General features: G+C 38.8%; 1 protein-coding gene across 1 annotated transcript; it reads left to right on the top strand.

Moving 5' to 3' along the window:
- Nucleotides 1–18,003: 18,003 nt before the first annotated feature.
- Nucleotides 18,004–20,238, top strand: foxg1d (forkhead box G1d). The gene has a single exon (XM_026996437.2). It carries the CDS (start codon nt 18,096–18,098, stop codon nt 19,167–19,169), a length of 1,074 nt encoding a protein of 357 aa, XP_026852238.1. The 5' UTR covers nt 18,004–18,095; the 3' UTR covers nt 19,170–20,238.
- The last annotated feature ends 1,274 nt before the right edge of the window (nt 20,239–21,512 follow it).

The following is a 21,512-nucleotide window of genomic DNA, read 5'->3' as shown; positions in this document are numbered from 1 at the left end:
TCTTGCTGGCGAGTCCACAGAAGGGGAGGAACTCGGGCTTTGCCTTCACTAGCCAGAGACCTAGACCTCCAACGAACCGCCTTCACTGTGGTCCTCGGGGAGCTCCTCGGCTCTCCTTGGTCCTGGCTCGGTAACCTCAGGCCCCCTCCTAGAAATTCTTTTGGGTGGTCCCCTCCACCTCTGGAGTGGACGCAGATGCCAGTCGTGGCCCTCTCTCCAATATCCTGGGATCCAGGCAGCAGCGCGGGGGGTACCTATGCACCTCCCGCTAGGAAGTCTGTCTTTTGCCGAGGGAACTGGCGTCCTGTGGTGGTTGGTCATTCTGTCACGTTGGCCAGAGTGCCACAAAGCGCGTCTTAGACATTTAATGACACAAAACAATGATGACACTTGTGGCACTTCCACATAACGACGAACAGTGTTGAAAAGAACGACATCTAACGCCAACAATGGCTATACACACAATAACACTAACAGTAACAATGTCCAACGACGAGGCACACACAGGCAGGGGATTAAATAGACAGACAAACACTTAACATCAACCCATGCACAGGTGTGTGCCATCACGGAGGGTGTGGCTACAAACTATGGTGAACCTCCCTGTAAGCAGCAGGCTGTACCACGTGACTTTGTTCTGGGGGTTCTGTGACAAACCAGTTCCCACAATAATTGAATTCTGGTCAGTTATTTTACCATTTTAATTGTAAAACTTGATCTTTAGCACTTTTCTTATAGAGGGTTTCAGTCTTGCATTAAATAGGGAATTCTATTATATGCACAGTGCTACATTTTCAAGTTTAATGGATGTGTTCATAATGTATGGTTCAGGTTATGCAGAAACTTTGAGAGTTGCTTGAATCAGTCAACCTACTGAATTCCCCACAAACAACAATATTAATAATTAACTGACATTTATAACTTTTAACAAACTAACAGCTACTTGTGAGTTATATGAATTTGTATGTCATTTGCTCTATTTGTATCACATTATTCACATTACAATTATAATAGTAATAGCAAACGTTCAATCGTAATAGGGCAATTTGATTTGAAACAGTACATTGGCTTTACGTACCTAAGGTCCTGCTTTGAAAATAATAAAGTACAACACTGGATGATTTTACTACACTTTTATTCATATTTTCAGTGCATTTACATTATTTTAGAGAATACTATATTAAAGAAGTAAGTTATATAGCTCCAATATCATCATGTAGTTTCATATTAATTACAGTCCCTAACTGTCTGTGGTCATATTTCAACTGGCCTTATTACAATAACAACAAAGACGTATAGTGGAAACAGGTTGTCATGTTCTGGTCGGCACCCAACCAGGAACGCGCACACAGACACGTACACACATATCCGCGCAAATCACCTACCATGACCACTGCTCGGTGCACAATCACCCACTTATCAATCATTAACACTTGCTTCTAATTAACTCTCTCCCTATTTAAACCCCTCACATACAATCCTCCAGTGTTTCCCATTTAGCATACTGTGGACTAAAGCTGAGCCTGTCTTCATGGGTTTCCCCATGTGTTTTTAAACCTTTTTGACAGTGCTTTGTGTGACTAATATCCTGCCTTTGTATCCCTCACTCATGTCTTGCTCAGGTGTCAATATGTCACACAACTAAATTAGTGTTCTATTATTTTCTTAATTTGTACAAGAAGTACAAATATGTAGCTACCTAACATTTATAATGCGCATTGTTTCTTATTTTGTGAACATTAAAATGTAAAACCAGGTTAAAACATTTAAATGTAAAAACAGGTTTGACACTGCTTTGGATCTAGTGAAAATCCTGGAAGCTGTCAACACCATCATCTGAGCAGGCTCCATTTAACACAGAGAGAGACAGAGATGATGTACCAGACAAAAACCAAATGTATTCAGATCCTAAGGGAATCCTTTTACCTAGTCTTCAATTATGCACTCCATAGATGTCATGAGAGACAGCCCCAAAAGAAAGGCGGCCTGGTGCATGGCATGCAGTGGTGCCTATCATACGAACACAGAGAGAGACAGAGACGAGGTAGCAGACAACACCCGAAGATATTCAACTGTTGTCAGGTCTTTCTCAGTAAACTGCAGACAATGAAGTACTGGGCAAGGAATTGAACATGCACGTCCTAGACTGAATACAGACACTTTGCCTGAAAAACAATTGCCTCACAGGTTTGTTCCGAAATGACTTCCCTTATGCATTGGCTAATAGTTGGCACTCATACACAAGTGTGAATGTTCAACTTTCATTCAAGCATCTCAAGGTCACAGTCTATAGTGTGTACAACAGGAATCAAATGGAAAGGTGTGAGCAAGTACATCCTCCACTGACAAGCTCCTGTTGTTTAAGTGTAAATGGATTCTGCTCCCTCTCTCAGTCTGCTCCCTCTCTCATCCAATATAGAAACTGCTCACTACACTACAATAAATACACAAGGTGTAATGAACTTGCTATGAGAATGATCTTAGTAATTAACTCAAAAGGGATAGGCTCAGAAGTGTTGATTTTTTAAAGTAGGAAGGATTTTGATTTTTCATCCTTGCCAGAACTAGCTAGCCTAACCTGGGATAACAGCCAATGCACAGCATCACAGCTGGGGGAAACAGATGTGAAATGTCAGTTTAATCGGCAAGGCTCAAGGCAACAGGGTCCTGTCCCTTGACTTAGGTTGATCTAGAGGTATTTCAAGAAACTTCTCAAGCACACATTAGTGGCAAAGTAACAATATTTTCACTTGAACAGGGACCTCAGATTAAAACTCTGATGCTCTACTGACTGAGCTATTCAGGATAGAAGCAAAGCTTCCTAGCTACTTCAGGAAGGATTCAGGACACGAAAAATAAGTCTCAAGCTTTGATGTGGTATCTGTGTGCCAATCTTCTGAAGTGAGATATATATATATATATATATATATATATATATATATATATATATATATATATATTAATTACACACGTACGTGTGTGTGTGTGTGTGTGTGTGTGTGTGTGTATGTATATGTGTGTGTGTGTGTGTGTGTAAGGTAATGCCATTCCTATCCTCTGGAAACTCTTCAGCTGTCATGGCAACAGCACCTAACCCCTTAAGTTCTGCCTGAAGATTTCTCCCTGTGTGTACAAGAAATTACAATAACAGCTCTTTCCATGTGTTAGTGACACTAGCATTCCCACTTTTCTTGAGTGATCCCAGATGGTAAAAAGAGTCCTGACTCTTGCAAACTTAAATTTTTTTGTAGAACAAAAAGAAAGATGAATAACTTGCTTTATGGCCCGTTTCTGCTCATGCATATGTCACGGAACGCTCACCTCCCGCGAGTCACATGGGTTGGCCTGCCACATGAAGTGGGAGGATCTGTTTGTGGCAACACCTGCACACACCTGCACCTTGTTTTGTTTGTGTATTTAAACAATCATTGTAGTGTGCAGGATTGTTGGTCATTGTGGATGTAACGTTTTGATGTAGTGTTCGTTGCTAAACGTGTGTGTGTTTATTGTGCTTGTTTCTTGTTAACCGTTTCATGTTCGTGTTAATGTTCATAATACTTGTGAGTGCTGTTATCGTTTTATGTATATATGTAAATAAATGTACATCTCAGTCGCTGGATTCTGTGCGTCCTGCCCCTCGCCCTGTGGCACTCAGGCCACCACTCGTTACAGCATACCAAATCCAGTATGCATCCAAACATCGTCAGTATAGTAGGAGTGCAGACTTTTAAAAATGGAGGTTACCAGATAGGTGACACCTTTGTCCCTGATGATCTAATGGCTAGCATTCAGTGCTCTCAGCGCTGTGGCCCTAGTTTGATTCCTGGTAAGGAAAAATCCTCTGCTTTTGCTCACATACAATGTTAGATTGTATGTGAAAAGACAAGAATCCTTCAAGATTTGAATCAATGGCCTAAGGATAACAGTTTTAACTGCTACAGTCCTCCACTCTACCACCTGAGCTATCGAAGGTCACGTGCAAGTATTCCCATAGTTCCCAACACCGGTATGTTGACAAGAAACATGGCCATTTTTGGATGTTTCTATTTTTAAGTTAGTTTGACACAAAGAAGAAACATTGCATTTTACAAGTTGGAGATGTTCAGCTAGCAACAGATATCTCTTTTGATGACATTTGGAATTACTGGATACTGGATATATGCATACTGGAATTTGTGTACACGAATGGAGAAAGGCCATAAATGGCTAGAATAACATTTAGTGCTTTGCAAAAAAATTTGTAGTATTGTCATGTAGAGAGAGAAATGAGAGGCTGAAAAATTAAGAAACATTACAAGTGCAATGTGCATGTATGGAAAGAAAATTGAGTTCATGTGTACCGCATTAAGATGTCAAACTGCCTGTGGAACATAACACCTTTTAAGAGGCTTGATTTTTGCTCTCAAGCTGCGATGGTGGTTTGTTTTGTCATGGTGACAAAGAAGTAGCTGTGGTCAGGGTGGAGTGAGTCTTTGATAACTAAGATTGTTGTTGTTTTGGCCCTTGAATAGGCAACGGCATTACAGTGTCAGGTCTTTCTCAGTAAAGTACAGATAATGAAGTAGAGGGCACGGACTTGAACACACAAATGTCCTCGCCTGAATACAGACACTTTGCCTGAAAGACAATTGCCTCAAAGGTTTGCTCCCAACTACTTCCCTGATGCATTAGCTAACAATCAGCACACATACACAAGCGTGAATGTTCAATTTTCATTCAAGCATCTCAAGGTCACAGTCTGTAGTGTGTACAAAAGGAATCGAACGGAAAGGTTTGAGCAAGTACCTCCTCCACTGATGAGAAATGTAAATCAATACTAGAATTGTAATATTAGAAAAAATTCCAAAGATGTACAGTTTTAAGTTTAGTTAAGATGTCACACCTTAAACATTTATTGTTATTTACAATATATTTATTATATTGCAAAATACATTTTGAATGCTATTACTACGACATCTCATGAAGGGACAGACTGAATGACTAAATTTTAAAGCAAAGCTAAAACAAATTTTAAACAATACAGAAACTCTACATATAGATGACAATAACAATAATAATAATAATAATGTTAGTGTCTTCGTGTAACAGTCAGCGGTATGGAGGCGGATGCATATGCGAAGAAGAGCTAACAGTCGGCACACATACACAAGTGTGAATTCAAGTATCTCAAGGTTACAGTCTGTAGTGTGCACAAAAGAAATCGAACTAAAAGGTGTGAGCAAGTACATCCTCCGCTGACAAGCTTCTGTTGTTAAATGTAAATGGTTCTGTGACCTGAACAAGTCTGCTCCTTCTCTCAGCCAATATAGAAATGGCTCACCGCACAACAAGTACACAAGATGAAATGAACTTGCTATGAGAATGATCTCAGTAAGTAACTCAAAAAGGATAGGAGCTTCTCCTTCCGGTTTTCTGTGTTCTGTTCTTGTTAGTGTTTGTATTTGCTCTTTCAAAACAGTCCTGCGCTCATTCCTGAAACTAAAACATGAACCTGGTGTTGTTTCCACAGTGGTGTGAGGCATCATCTGATCAATAAATAATAAGATAATTACTTCAAAAAAATTGAGCAGAAATAAACAACTATTAAAATTCTAGATGCACTGTGAAATGTTCAGAGAAAAACAAGACATCAGTCTCTATTGTATTTAATATATGGTATTTAACTGTCAATCTGGGGGCATCTATGATTTTTTTTTTCCAATCCTAATCTTTGATTAAGTTAAGGCATTTTTCTTTCAAAGAAAAGGAATGAAACATCTGAAACACAAAAACATAAAAATAGGTATACATTTATCTAATAAACTGCGGTTAGGTGAGACAAGTTTTAAGATATAATAAGTGAATCCTTTCTATCACACTTTTCACCTGAGTCTCTCGTGTTTCTGAATAAAAGAAAGTAATATAACACATAACAATATAGAAGAAAACAGTTATACAATTTCCCAAAGGCATATTATTTAGAAATAAAGAAGAACTTGGTTATTATTTGGTTATTAGGACAGATGAGTTGCTTTTTAGTTATATTTATTTTGCCAAAGACATCCATGACTGAAACAAGCTTCCTGTCACCATTGTCCACCCTCCTAGCGTCCATGTCTCCACAGTTTCTAATGTGTTTTGATTGACTTCCTTGTTGTGGTTCCGTTCCTTCATTTAGTTTTCTCCACCCCTTATAATTTGCACTTGAGTCTTGTTTAGTGCTCATCTGACCATGTATTTAAGCCCTGTTTTTGTTTAGTCTTGTTGCTGATTATAGTAAGTCCAGCCGCTGTTTGTTAAGCGAGGCTTCCGTACATGTGAATCTAAGCCTGAATGTTTATCCTCGCTCCTTTGTTATAGCCTGCATCCCTGGTATGTCTTTGTGCACTTTTGTTTAGTTTATCATGAATTCTCAGACTTTCCATGTTAGTAATTTGACCCTGGACTGTGACAATGACTACGACTCTGGATTTGCCCCTAAAAAATCTCGCTCTTTTCCACAATTACGTCTGCCTCCTTACTGTTCACCGTTACACTTCCTAAACCTACTATATTTACATTAAGACTCAGTCAACAGCAGTTTTTAATGCTGAGGGGTTTTTTTCTGTGTAAAATTACATAATTTCTGATGTTTCAGCAGTAAAGGATTTGCGTGCTCATTCCACCGTTCTTTAAATTTCCATCATGCTAATCAACAGATGTTTTGGTATGGAGATTTTATCCTGATCTATAGGATCAGGTCTAATGGACTATAAAGTTCACGAGAAAGAAACCATCCGTTTTGCTGCTGCTTATGTCCATTGATTCTGCAATTACAAAAAATAACACCGCACTGATTCTTAGAGGACGGTCACCCACCGGTTTCCTGGCAACACTAAACTGGGACCTGGACCAACAGATAGAGGCGGCAAATCCGCACTGCCTGCCAAACCACCTCTTTGCCCCTCTCCGCCTACGCCAAGCCCTTATTACGTGGGCACACACCTCCGTAGGGACAGGCCACCCAGGAGCAACCCACATGGCGCAGCTGCTGAGTGCTCGCTATTGGTGGCTGGCCATGCACAGGGACATTGTAAGGTATGTGCCGTCTTGCACCGAGTGTGCCTGCAGCAAGGTTCCTCACACACCACCTGCAGGTAAACTGCTGCCACTACCCAAACTGATGAGACCCAGGTCTCACCTAGCAATAAACTTTATCACAGGCAGGTGGAAAGAGTAAATCAGGAGCTAGCCAAGTTCCTCAGGCTGTACTACCAGAAGCACCCTGAGACTTGGAGCACCTACCTCCCCTGGATGGAGTATGCCCAGAAATCACTTCGGCATGCGGCAACAGGCTTAAACCCCTTTGAAGCCCCCACTGTATCCATAGAATCCCCCCACGTCTGACCAGCCGGCAGTGGAGATGTGGTGTCAGTGCAGCGAGCAGGTGTGGGAGGAAGCCAACCAGAAATTGCACAAAACTATAGCCAACTATAAAAGAAAGGCGGATAGGAGACGTGGGGATACCCCCAGCTACGAACCCGGACAATGGGTGTGGATTTCCACGAGGGACGGCCGCGCCGGCGCCACAGGGAAGATAGCCACGAGGTATGAGGGTCCCTACCCATCTCGGAGCAGATTAATAAGGTTACCTACCGCGTTGGCTTGCCCGGGCACAGCCGGGCATCTAGGGCCTTCCATGTGTTGACCCTGAAGCCAGCTGTGGAAGGTCCCCTCATGGAAGAGGAGAGCTCCTTGAGTGCGCTGCCTCCTCCCTTGGAGATAGAGGGAGGTCCCACATAAACTGTAAAGGCCCTCCTCGATTCCAGACGGAGGGGCTTGCAGGTCCAGTACCTCGTGGACTGGGAAGGATATGGACCAGAGGAGTACTGCTGGATACCAGCCTCCCAAGTGTTGGACTCCGACCTCACTGCTTCCTTCCATTGGGAACATACCCAAAAGTCTGTTATACATGTTTATAACAAATGTGCTGAGAGTTTAACATTAAAGTACCCCAGTTGAACTAGACTACCTGTTAGGTTAGGGTTGAAATTAAATCCAGCAGGAGCTTAGAGTTTAGGTACATTTTGAAACTCTGCTACAACAACAGCACTTTGTCAGTGTCTTAAGACTGCATATTTACATGCAATGGCTAATAATGCAGTTACGAATATTCCAGATATTCAATGGCATGTTTAAGAACTGCACATCCTAATTAACAAAATGCAGAGCAAAAACACACAAATTACTCACCATTCAAAAACAGACATCTGTGCCAAAGTAGGGAAACACATAAGAATATTGATTTGTGTAAAATTTAAAGAGGAAGTCGCACCGTTAAAAGGTCCATGAGTTATTGTGAGCTCCACAGTGGTGTGGTAGTCCATAAGCCTATAAAGGGAAGGAAACAGTTAAGTGCACAGAGTAATAAGGTATCTAAAGAATATTCATTTGTTTCAATAACCTTTTAGATGTAATATAAAGAACTGATGAAGTTCTCCATTTAAAATTTTTAAGGCACTGCATGCTTGTTATAATCAACAGTGTGCTATTGAAATCAAGAATCAAATCAAGAGTCGTATGTCTGAAATATTTAAGCCACTGCCTAGCCACTAAACAATTGTACACACATGAACCCTGTTTTAGCTGAATTGAAAAGAGCAACTTAAAAAATATATATTCTTAAGTTAGAAAAGTTCAGATATCTGTTCCTCTATCGGCAGTGGTCATAATTTTTGTTTTTAAAACCGTTCATTAGGGGGATAATACTACGAGCGCTGTACACCAATAAGAATACTTCAGACTGTATCTTGAAACTTGTATTCCTCAACGTCTCAACTGTATGTTGAGATTACATTAGATAGTAGGCTGATGTTCTTACATGATTTTGCAGTTCAGTGGGAAAAAAAAAAAAAAACTTGAAGAGAAAAACGATTCTACATGCCAACCCATATCCCTCAAAGAATAATGAGGGAGAACGGACATAGAAAGTTACAATGTTCCATACGTATGAAAACTGTACATTATGAATTTGGAGATCGGTGCCCTGTAAATAATATCACTGGACAAAAAGAATAAGATTTAGCACTGTCTAATTCAAATCTAGACCTGAGGAAGAGTGCTATATTACACGCAGTGATTCTTATTAGTTTACTCTGTAGTTGGTCTGATGCTTCTTTATAGTGAAGTGCCTGGTGCTTCTATGTAGAACCTGAATAAAGGAAAACATAGACAAAGACTTTATTAAGACTAAAACAATGAAACAGCCCATTGGCCATCTCTTGGGTCCAGTGCAATTCTCACTAGGCTGGACATCATGACACAGATGTAAAATAAAATAATACTAAGGAGAACTTAAAGGATTACTTTAAATTTAAATTAAAAACTTAAAAAATTACATGCTAGTACACCTGCTTCATTATGACTAATGGAGTTGACAAAAGGAAAAGCACAGTTCATGTTGGGGTTGGTAAAGTTCCTCTGCATAAAACAAAATAAATCCAAACAAACAGTGCAATCATTTACACAGATTTTTAGAAAAAGGAAAATCCCCCCCACCCCCTTCACATTTGTAAGAATATTTTAATGGAGTTATTCCAAAAACCGGCATTCAGGGTGCTGATTTTTTGATGATCTCATCTGTTTTTATAAAAGAAAACATAGGAAAATACAGTAATCAGCCACAGAAAAACATTTCAAGTTCAAGTTCGGTTTATTCGTCACATACATAGTCATACACAGTATAACTCGCATTTGCCTAAAGGTGACAGTTTATATCTAATCTCATAACTTCATGACAGAATGCATTTAATATATTTAAATACAAAGGAAAACTACAAAGCACTGCTAACATTTAAGTCTGCTTTGCAGAGAACTTACCCATCTATGGTGTCCGCTTGTCACGGAAAGCTCCGCCCCACACGAGTCACGTGGTACGGCCACTCGCGGGGAGGCAATCCTCACGTGCATGCTTTGTAACCACGCACCCCCGGGATTGCACACACCTGCACAGGGTTTAATGTTAACATGTTTATCTGTTTATTTAAACCCCTGTCGGTCATTGTCGCTGACTATGTAGCGGTAACGTTTGTTTGTATAGTCACTATTAAGGTATATGCAATCTTTAAGTGTATAGTCATGTTCACAGTAAGTGTTGTGAGTGCCACCTATGCTGTCTACGTTTCATGTTAATAAACGTGATTCACCGTCGAGAGTCTGTGCGTCCTGTGGCACTCGGGCCAACAGGTTTACACTGCTTTATAAAAACTGACCAGAAGCATTTCTTGGTCTCAACATGCAAATGTAGTGGTTTACCTGATGCGTGAGTGTGGAGTACTTTCTCTGTACAAGAATGCTGCCCTGGCAAGGTCTGGTGAAGTCTTCCATTCAATAAAAGAATACTGTAAAAGGATATTGAGGAACCATGCAAAAGGTTTTTTTATGCAAACCACAAGTTCTGATTTATAAACACAATCCAATTTGCTAAGTCAAATTGGTGCTATTTATGTTTATTAGTGAAAGACAGAAGATGATAGAAAAAATCCTAAATGCATTTACCAGTGGAGGCTGGTAAAGAATATACTAGGTGGGGCTGTTGGTGACATACTCAGTCATTTTCCACAACGATCCCAATACAGCTTAACACATACAACTAGGGATCTGGGAAATAGCCAGAAAATATTTCATTTGCATTAAAAATCAACAGAATAATATATGATAATTATCTTTAGTTGCAGCTCTAATTTGTTCTGATAGAAGGGACAGTATGCATAATTAGAAAAATATTTGAATATTTTCTTTACTGTAAAAGAAGGCTTGCATTTTAAAAGTTAATGCAGTGGCCTTTTATTATCTAGCTATACATTGGGTATCAAAAATTACACATTACAACTGCTTAAACGTCATAACTGGAAAGTAAGCTCAGTTCGCCAGAACCACCACTAAAACACAGCTAGTTAGCTAGCTAGCTAACGTTCACAAGCTACGAGCTAACAATTAGCGAACGCTCGCCAGTTCAATTAACTAGAACCACTAAACTAAACCACCAAGTTAGCTAGAGAACTAAGTTAACGTTAGCTAAAAGTTAATTAGCACTAGCGAAACCTAGGTTTCACTATCTTAACTAATTCATTGGTACTATAAATGAAAAACTAGCACAAAATACACAGTACACAACTTGACTAGCTAGCTACGCGGCCACCTCAGGAAGCTCCCCAGTAACGTGCAGTTCACCAAAGTTCTCTTGGGTAGATAAATGAAGCGCCATTAGGCTTCAGATCCGAGGACGCTGATTGGCTACATTTATGTTGCTGTGTGCGTTTCTGGTGTCAGCAACTGCCAGCAAGTGAGCAATTGTAAGTAACAAGTGAAATTGCACAGTTTCACACAATGTTTAGTAGTAATATCCCGTGATTTAACCTACTATCTAGCTAATTTAGCAGACTTTTAAATTGTGGGAACATAGCTAAAGTTAGTTTTTAAGTTTTTTTGTTGTCGTCAGCTTTAGGGGGAGGTTTCGGGTAATGTCTTATTAAAAGTCATATCAAAGGTCGACGGACTCAAGCAGGTAACTGTATGTATGAATTAGAGCAACACGTTCAGTGAAATATATAGCCAAATGCCCATGTAGATATGGTAACGTGAGCTTATTAAATTATCATTTAAGCTGTCTGTGTACTAACAAAAACTAAAAGAAGACGTGAGCATGTCTTGTGCATTTTAATTAGACAGCATAAACCAATGACTACCACCAGTTATCATAGAGCCCATTAAAGATGAATTTCAGTGGCTTGTGTAAAACATCATACCAATTATGAATACTTAATTTGCATAAGCACTAAAGAAAAGCTTGTAATGTGTCAGAACAGTGATCATATATATTAGTCAACATGATGATACACATTGCTGGCTTTGCCTCTGTAAAATGTTCAGTCTAGGTATATTCTTTAATTGTCATTTTCAGGTTCATGTCTCTGTGAAACACTTGTATGAGACCACTGAGGCATACCAGTGGACTAAGTGCAGCAACTTTCATTGTCCTCTGTGTATGAGAGACAAAATCAAATATGATGAGCACCAAAAGGAAACTGGTCTCCTTTACCTGTCCTGGGTGGTTTTTCATTTATATTACACATCTAAATGATTATTCAGTTGTCTGATATATCTAACATAGTTTTCTAGTTACATGATAAAATTAGAAAGTTTGATTGTATGATTGCTGACACACTTTCTTTGTTACTCAGTTCAGAATTCCAAATGTTCAAATATCACCTCATTTGCCATAAAATACCACGTTATTGTTGTCCTAGCTGTTGACAGTTTTAAGAGAGACAGGCTTTACAAAACACATGTTGAAACATGAAGAAGTGCACCAAGAACAGAAGAACTTGCCACAATCTACCCTAGCTCAATGTCAGGAAAATTTGCCACAGCCTATCTCAGCTATTATTGATTATGATTATGATTATGATTATTATTAATAATAATAATAATAATAGTACTCTAATATACTACTAAGACTGTTAATACCCATTAAAGAAATAACATTTAAGAAGTTGTAATTAGATTTAGTTTGCTAGCTGTGTGTCAAAGTCAAAAATGCACATATATGTATGTCAATTGTTCAATGAATAGGTGAATGGATTGTTTACTGAGGGCAAAAAAGCACAGACCTCTCACCACATAAACTAGCGTGCATCTCATTGCAGTCAGAAGTAAATTACCTTTGCCTTAAAAATTAAAAATAATAAAAACATGGTCCATTGCGCCTGCAAATCATATTGGGCCTAGAACTTGTTCTGTCCTAAGCAGAACTATCCTAGTTCATTATACAAATTTTCATCAAAAGATGGCTTACTGCTGCCTGACTCTGTGCTTTCTATTTTGTTGCAGCCTACAGAGAAAACCCACACTGATCAACCACAAAGGTATAAACTTCTAAGACAAAAAAGAGAAAGACATAGACATAGACATAGGGAGCACCACTTCAGCAAGGCAGTGATGGACATCTACACAAACCTTCAGGTAAAAGATGAGAATTTATCCCTTTACATTTGTAAGGACAGATAAGACATGCAGATACTGAGAACAGAAACTGGATAGAAGGAAACTAAGAATGTATTGTATGTTTAAATAAGTTTGCTTTGTGTGTGTGTGTATATATATATATATATAATATAATCTATTATAATTTATTTATTAAGCAGTATCAGGAACAAGGAACACAAAAAAGCTTGAGAAGTGGCATGGCCTATAAGTAGCGCTAGAAAAGATGTGGTAGGTGAAAGTAACAGTAGTTCTTGTGGTAATTGGAGCACTAGGTGTAGAGTCTTAGTCATTGCATCAAATGAACAATGCAGACTCAAAATGAACCGCTGACTTTGTTAATTAACAATCTTGAGAAATTAGTAAGTATAGCCTCATCTTAGAGATTCCTTTTATAATTGGACCTAGGCAGACTGCTGCACTCTGATTGGTTTAGTCACAGAACACTTGCAGATATGGTAGCTCATAGCAGACAAACAGGACAATCATTTATTCAAATGATCTACACTAGGGGCTGTGACCTCCAAACTGGGAGAGTGGCTCCAGCAGATCCCAAGAACACCTTCCGAGATCTCATTCCATTGCAGTCCTGGGAACAGCTAAGATTCTATGTAGGATCCTCAAGAACACAGGTCTCTGGGAGAGGACATGAGTTTAATGAAAAAAGTGGGGGATTTTTTTATATATAGTGTTTATATTTTGATGTTAAACAGTACATATAGTTTTGACTATACATATTTTGCCAGCAGCAAGAAAAAGTACAAGACTATAATGTTCACCTGGTAGTTAAAATTACTGTCTGTCAAAAGGTGTCTGGATGTCCTGGTGAGCCCTAGCACAATACAGTGTTTTTCCAGTTCTAAACACCATGATTGACTCATGAAAGACTGAACTAAGGAGCTAAATCTATGAACATATTCAGCTACTTTTTGCGTTTGGCTGACAAACTTTTCACTTTTGCTGAAAAATCCTTTACTTCATTGAATAAAGAGTTATTAGATAAAAATATATTATCCATATAGATGGATAATTATTTACATTTACAGTATTTGGCAGACGCTCTTTTCCAGAGTGACATACAAACGTGCTTTGTCATTTACTCATAGAATGTATCCTAGACAGTACAGTAGGACAAAGTTCCATATACCATTAACTTAGAATGCCGTTGAAATACAGGGATCAATGCTGATACCTAGAAGTGCAAAACATATAAGCTCTCCCTCAGACAACGAAAAGTGCAATAAACAATACCCTTCAATAAGTACTAGAGTTACTCAACATATTTTACTCGACATAAGTGCAGGATCAGTGGTCATTTAAATATAGATGTGTCTTCAGTCTGCGTTTAAAGACTGCAAGGGACTCTGCTGTCCAGAGAGGAAGTTCATTCCACCATCTGGGAGCCAGCACAGTGTCTCAGTGCTTGTCTTCCAGGCAGAAGAGTCTGAGGAAAAACACCAGAATTTCTGGAGGTGCGCTACATCACCACCGCTGCTGTTCTGCCAGACCTCAGTCCACTCTCAAGCACTGCTCCTGCCTCGAACCCAGAAATGAGCTGCATTGGTGGGCAGCTAAGCAGGGATGTGCCCCTGGTGAGCCAAGGTCACAGTGTGCCGAAGTACCAAAGAATTCATCACTCTGTGGTGGATCCTATGCTCAGGAGTCCCTATGGTCAGGCCAAGCCATACAGGCTGGAACTGGGCTGGAGGATCAAGCAGCGCCTGTGGGAGGTGCTCTTCTGTCTCTGTGAGAGGAAGTGAAGTCTGATGGACAGGTCCATATCACTGAGAACTTCTTCACTCCAGTTCTCAAAAGCTTCGCACCCCACATTAAAGTTGACATGAGTGGATACGCCATGCCTTAACAGTCTTAACAGTTTCTGTATTGTTTTAAAAAAGATTTATACTTTTTTAAATTGTCATTCAGTCTGTCCTTTGTAAAGGTATTGATTAATAGATCATAATATTGTTATAACATTTTAAAATTATCTTACTATATAATATGTTGTAAAAACATTAAGGTCAAATGTTTGTGTGGCATCTTAACTAAAATTATTAAAATTGTACATTTTTTGTTTTATCTATTTGTACGATTCTAGTGTTCATTTACATTATACTTTATAAAGAGTGTGTAGAGTACACTTATAAACCTTGAGATTTTTAGAATTTCTCGCTTCACATTTGTAAGCACCGATAAGACATGCAGATTCTCAGAAAAGAAACTGGATAGAAGGAAACTGAGGATGTATTGCATGTTTGAATAAGTTTGCTTTCTGTATATTTTTAAATATGTAAAATTTCATAACTTTTTTCTAGTGGTTCAAACACGCTACAGTAGTATTTCTTATCATGTATGTTTCTGATGGTCTATTATATCTATTCACAATGTCATATCAGACTTTACAAACTGATGGAGAATCAGGAGAAAAATCCACACCAAACAAATACGAATTACCATGAGATACCATGAGATTATGTATGGACCATACAGCTCATACTCCATATTGAGAATACCATGGTAATTGCCAAGCAGTACTTCAGACTCGTTGATAATGAAGGTTTTTTAAATACTTCTATGAATCTACTGTTGCTTACACTGTGCTCTACATACTTTATGAATGCGATTTTGAATACCTCTACTTCTAAGCAATAATTATATATGTATATATATATAAAAGTTATTAACATGTATAGTTAATCAAAATTGCAGTGATGTACACAAGGTTTCCAAAAAACAGGACGGTTCATATGGAGGTGCTGAAGAAAGTGTTTCTGTGGTTTTAGGAGGTGAAACCAGCTTCAATTATCACATATCACATAGTAATGGCACAAAAATTCTAGGAGAACACAAAATGTGTTTTGCACTACGGAATGTAATAAGATAAACGTACATTTTGATGGCCCTGTACATTTCCAGTTTGTACATTTCCAAAGTCTTCTTTTCATTCAAATGGTAACAATCTAAAACTACACCTATACATTTTTGCACAGCTTCCAGGCATGGGTTCAAGCATGCATCAGACCCAGAAAAACAATACAACTTAATGATTTGAAGTCCCAGTGCGCCATTTGAACGCTATTAGCAGAAAACGTCAAAAGGGTGAAAATACTACAGGAAAATTAGCGTTAAGAATGGTCACGCTTTCCTAAAAGTACCCAATTATCACCAGCAGCACTTTTCTTCCTAAAAGATTAAATATTTCATGTTGAATTTTTATTACTAATTACAATGAATTTAGCTACAAAACACATTTATTATTTTGTACACAGAGGTCATACAAGGTAAAGTGGAATTAGCACAAGCGTGTGCACGTGAACGCGTGTGCTTATGTACACAAACAGCTCAGTCCATTTTCACAATGAGGGGCCCATCCAAAGGATTTTAAAAGCTTGAAAAGCTTATGTTTTGTGTGTGTGTGTGTGTGTGGCTCTACCTTGTTTTACCTCGTCCCGCTGACCAGCTCTAAAAAGCCTGACCCAGAATGTCCGAGGTGTTACCACTGAGAAAGGCTTCTTCACCTGTGCTTTTATAAGGCTATAGCGTAAACCTCGGCTGACCGTGGAGACTAGGAAGATGATTTATTTGTTATTAGGTCTGGCATTGCTTGAGCGCTTGAACTCGATGCACCGGCAGCGATCACCCTAAGGGGGCAGTATTGCACAGATGACCGCGTCTGCAACCATCTTGCCATGGTATAATGTTTTGACGTAACGCTCGCTTCATGCCTCTCATTCATTTTTACCGTTTCTTCAGTGCCGTTTGGCTCGGAGCATTGTACTTCGTTAATACACCGTGCCAAGCCGAGTTTGTTGTGAAGGAATGTGCTTGACATTGCGGAGACATGCCTGTAATCGTGTCTAAGACGTACATCCGCCCGGCTTGTGTGCAGTCACTCCATCCGGAATTTATTGTTAGTAATGGTTAAAAACCACAGTGCAAAACGATTACGACAACCCATGAGATAAAAAATAAACCATGGAATAGAAACTATAAAATAGTTTATAAAATGTGTTTCCGATAAATGCTTGTCGGGTATATGTAGCATTTATAACACTTTTTCTGCGTGTAACCTTGTTCATTTAAAACTTGTAACCTTTTCAACTATTTAAAGTTTTGCAAAGAAATTATTTGGGTGGTTAGCTGCAGGCTGACAGAAAGGTAGGGAATAAAAACTTACCGTGAGATAACATTTCAAAAACATGCCGAAATAAGGACGTAAATAAACAAATAAAAAATAAACCTTAAAAAAGAAGCCTTGGGCACTAACAAAAATATACGACAGTGAGACAAACATGTGGCGTTCAGTTAATTCATCGCTTCTGAATACCGTCTTTCCAAAAAAGACTTGATTTTATTTTAATAGCACTAATTCAAAACACTAAAAATCCTCTACGTCCTACAGCACATAATTTGATATTGTAGAAACAAGCACAATTAATAACTATAAGGATGTACTTCCATCGTCAATCAGTGACGTTTTGGAGAAATTCACTACCAGAAATTCAACTTAGTGATCAAAGGACAGCGTCACTTAAGGGGACTCAAAATTAAATCAGTAACGTACATTATGGTAATTCGTGCGTGTATATTTTTTCATCCACAGAGGGCGGTGCGAGCACATTTGTGCATTGCTTGTGCTCTTTGTGTGTGTGTGTGTGTGTGTGTGTGTGTGTGTGTGTGTGTGTGTGTGTGTGTGTTTGTGTGTGTGTGTGTGTGTGTGTGTGTGTGTGTGTGTGTGTGTGTGTGTGTGTGTGTGATTGAGAGAGAGAGAGAGAGAGAGTTTTACGGTGGCTATACATGCATTAGTAATTCATTTCAGGAATATTTACCCATATTGGTTAACTGTATTTCAAAAAAAAAAAAAAAAAAGATGAGTAAAGCCCGGGGTCTATGTACTAAATACTTTAAGGTATACAAGCTCCTCCCCCTGGTGATGTAGTGATAAGTCTGAACCTCCTTAATTACTTATTTCTTTATTCCAGTCCGAGCCCACTACTGTTCTACAAGTTCCTTCATGCGTGCTATGCCTAGATTCGGTCGCAGCTGACCTGTGCTTTTTAAACACAAAACCGACCTTTGTTGGATTACCCGGAATGGAAGATAAGAAAGAACCGACCATGCTACAGAGATCCACTTCGTTTAGTATTAAGAGTCTATTGCTTCCGTCGAAAAGTGACAAACAGGACTCAAGACTTTCAGAGAAAAGAATATTTCCTTCAGGCTCAGATTCGGAAAAATCTGTGGAACCCGCCGAAACAGAAACTCTGCCGCATGAGACAGAAAAAACAAAAGAAGGTGACGGTAAATGTAAAGGTGAAAGTGCGTCGGAAGCCACGAAGAATGGAAAATTCGACAAACCTCCGTTCAGCTACAACGCGCTTATCATGATGGCCATTAGACAAAGCCCAGAGAAGAGGCTTACGCTGAACGGAATCTACGAGTTTATCATGAAAAATTTTCCATATTACCGGGAGCATAAGCAAGGGTGGCAAAATTCTATCCGTCACAACCTCAGTCTGAACAAATGTTTTGTTAAAGTGCCACGACACTACGACGATCCGGGGAAAGGGAATTACTGGATGCTGGATCCTTCGAGTGACGATGTGTTTATAGGTGGGACGACAGGGAAACTTCGGAGACGTTCGGCAACTTCCAGAGGCAAACTGGCGATTAAACGTGGGCTTCGGTTCGCACCACTTGGTTTGGGAATAAATGACAGGGCAAACAATCCTCTATATTGGCAAATTTCACCATTTTTATCTTTACATCATCCCCATTACAACAGCTCGTCATCTGGATTTCTTAATCAGGGGCATAGTTACGGCTCGTTGCTCCCTGGAGTAGAACAGCTGGGTAATGGAGACATGCCTCGGCCAATTCTTGGAAGTTCTACTGGCACTCTTGGTTTAACGAACACTTACGGGATGAGCACGTCTCCAGTTGGGTTAATACAGGGACAGCCAGGTTACTTTGTCTCAGGGAGTCAACATCCGTCGCCTCTCCAGCAGAGCGCTCCTGGTTTCGGCGTGCCCGTGTGCTCCACACAGACGCTGCTTTCGGACACTCTCAGAACAACTTTACCATCTTTCTCGCCAGGAGTATCTAGCGGATTTCCTGGAATCTTGTCTCATCAAAAAAGGGTTGCTCCAAATTCTTTCCTAAACTGAATCGCAGCTTGAAAAGGGAGAAACCGAATGCAGCAATGATAATCGAGAAAAAGGCCAAACCAAGAAGCATGACATTATATGTCATAGACTGTTGTTTTATATGCTTCGCGGCCACAGATCTATTAAAAAAGTAGTCTTGGGGTTATACCTCTCTCTTACCTTTGTGCTAAGGCTGCATCTAGAGTTGCCAAAAGGTAACGGCACAGGATACAGTTCGATGCCCAAATTATTTATATACTGTTCAAATAAATTCAGGAGGCCTATTTTTAAGTTGTTTAATTTAATGTTTATATTTATGGTAAAGTGTATTTAAGTTTTAACCTCACTGTATTCGTCCCTCCGTACCAAGAATCATATGATAATATAAATTATTTATGTAAATATGAAATGTGAACTTGCACGTCTTTTCGTTGAGAAACGCCTTAAAACAAATCAGGGTAACTAAAAAAAAGAGTGAAAGAAAACATGCTTAGGCCATAAGGCCCATAAAATGTCCTTAGGTCAGTTAGGCCTGTAGACTGCAATCATGTAATATTCTGCTGTATGTACTGTATATAACCAATAATACAAAACGTTTTAGACAGGACGTTTTTTTTATATCTGTGATTTGTTTAGAAGCCTATATGCCAACAATGCTTTGCAAATTTGTCGGTTCATGTTATTGAGGACACATGGGATGCGTGTCTGCGGATCTTATATCAGCATGTTGAATAGACACAACGTCTCAATTTCTTTTAGTAGACAGTCACCAGTAATAGTTTTCATATGTTGAAGAGTTCTTGCCCGGACGACGATCGTAAGATAAAATTATCACTTAAAAGTAAACGAGCCAAGAACATACAATGTAAAACATCAAGTAGAAAAAAAATATTACATTTATTTAATTAAATACACACGGCTAAAACCGAACTGATTTACGTTAACTCATCTTCTGTGATGAGTATTAAAATATTTCATAAAAATGTCATTGAGTGTCTACATCAACATTTTTTGCAAGTATTATTTGAACGTTTTGCACTTTTATTTAGGCTATTTTATGCTATGTACGATTTTTGGCTTGGTCCGCTTGTCTGTGCTTTAAAATGATTAATATGTTTAAAGTTAAAGGTATTAAATATTAAAATATTTGTTTCACCAAATAGAAAAAGTACCTGTTTCTAGATTATTTTCAAGAATATGACTAGGACAGTGAAGATGGTCCTTCATAACCATCCTGTGCTGTTTTACTAGCTAAGTATTACTATTTAAATTGTCCCCAGCAATTTAATTCGCGTTAGAATAACATTCTGAAGCCTACTGCTTGATCGTCTTCGCTAGTTCGCGCAAATGCGTTGACTTTAGCCTGCGCAAATACACATAAATCTTTTTTTTTTTTGGTGGATTAGTCGACGTGCAATCTTAGAAGTGATGTATTTTTATTTTCAACAACAGCCTACCGTTAAAAGGGAGTTTCATTTGGAACAAGGGCAGCCTAGATTTAGTCGCTCAAAGTTGACAGTGATCCGCTTGTTTGTGGGACGACTGGACAAGCAGGACCTTAGCCTGTTATTCTAAATTAATCCCGGAGTTTAAATCCTGTTATTTCCTCGTACAAGTTTTATAATGAATTTAACTGTTTGTATATTTTGTCGGGAGTAAAAGTTAACATGAAATACCATTGCTGGACGTTTGTCGATAGTTACCATTTAGAAAAAAAACAACCAAACTAATTTATGTCTGTTTTAATTGTTTGTACAAAAACGTGTGTCAGTGCTTGTTATAACAAACCTACAATAGCATATAATCTTTGTTTACTGAAATGTTTTGTTGTAACATGTTCTATAGTTTCTATGTAGCTATTTTACAAAATCTTTTCAAAACATTTCGTGATATCCATTTGGAAATATGGGCAGACTAACAATCCTATAGTAAAATCGGCCGAGGGCTGCTCATCCGTTATTAAGGTATAAGATGCTGCTTCATCTCTTCTAGTTAATTTTGGCAGTCTTATAGACATATATCTAGCCTATCATGATCAAACTAGTCTTTTAACATCCAAATATGCTTATAAAATCATTTACAACAGGCGTTACTGAGTCCAAAATAAGTATCGTGATGTAAAAGTACTAGGCCTACGTTTCAGATCATTTTACGCGAAAATGTCAGCCTGTCTTGGGGCCTACAGGCCTAAAAGAGGCATGCGTTTCCAACTTCCCAGATTGTTATTATAATTAAATAATAATTATTATAAATCGTTAGATATTAGTCAAAAACGACCTATACTAAATAATCTAATAAATCACAATATTTGGTAACTGGGAAACTTCAAAACATACCACAAAGCGTAACATACGAACTGACATT

This window comes from Electrophorus electricus, chromosome 9, assembly GCF_013358815.1.
Source record: "Electrophorus electricus isolate fEleEle1 chromosome 9, fEleEle1.pri, whole genome shotgun sequence".
NCBI lineage: Eukaryota > Metazoa > Chordata > Actinopteri > Gymnotiformes > Gymnotidae > Electrophorus > Electrophorus electricus.
This window is presented reverse-complemented; position numbering and strand designations above follow the sequence as displayed.

Bases quoted from the DNA above. Each gene is read 5' to 3' on its own strand.
- foxg1d (XM_026996437.2), top strand. From the start codon at position 18,096: ATGGAAGATAAGAAAGAACCGACCATGCTACAGAGATCCACTTCGTTT.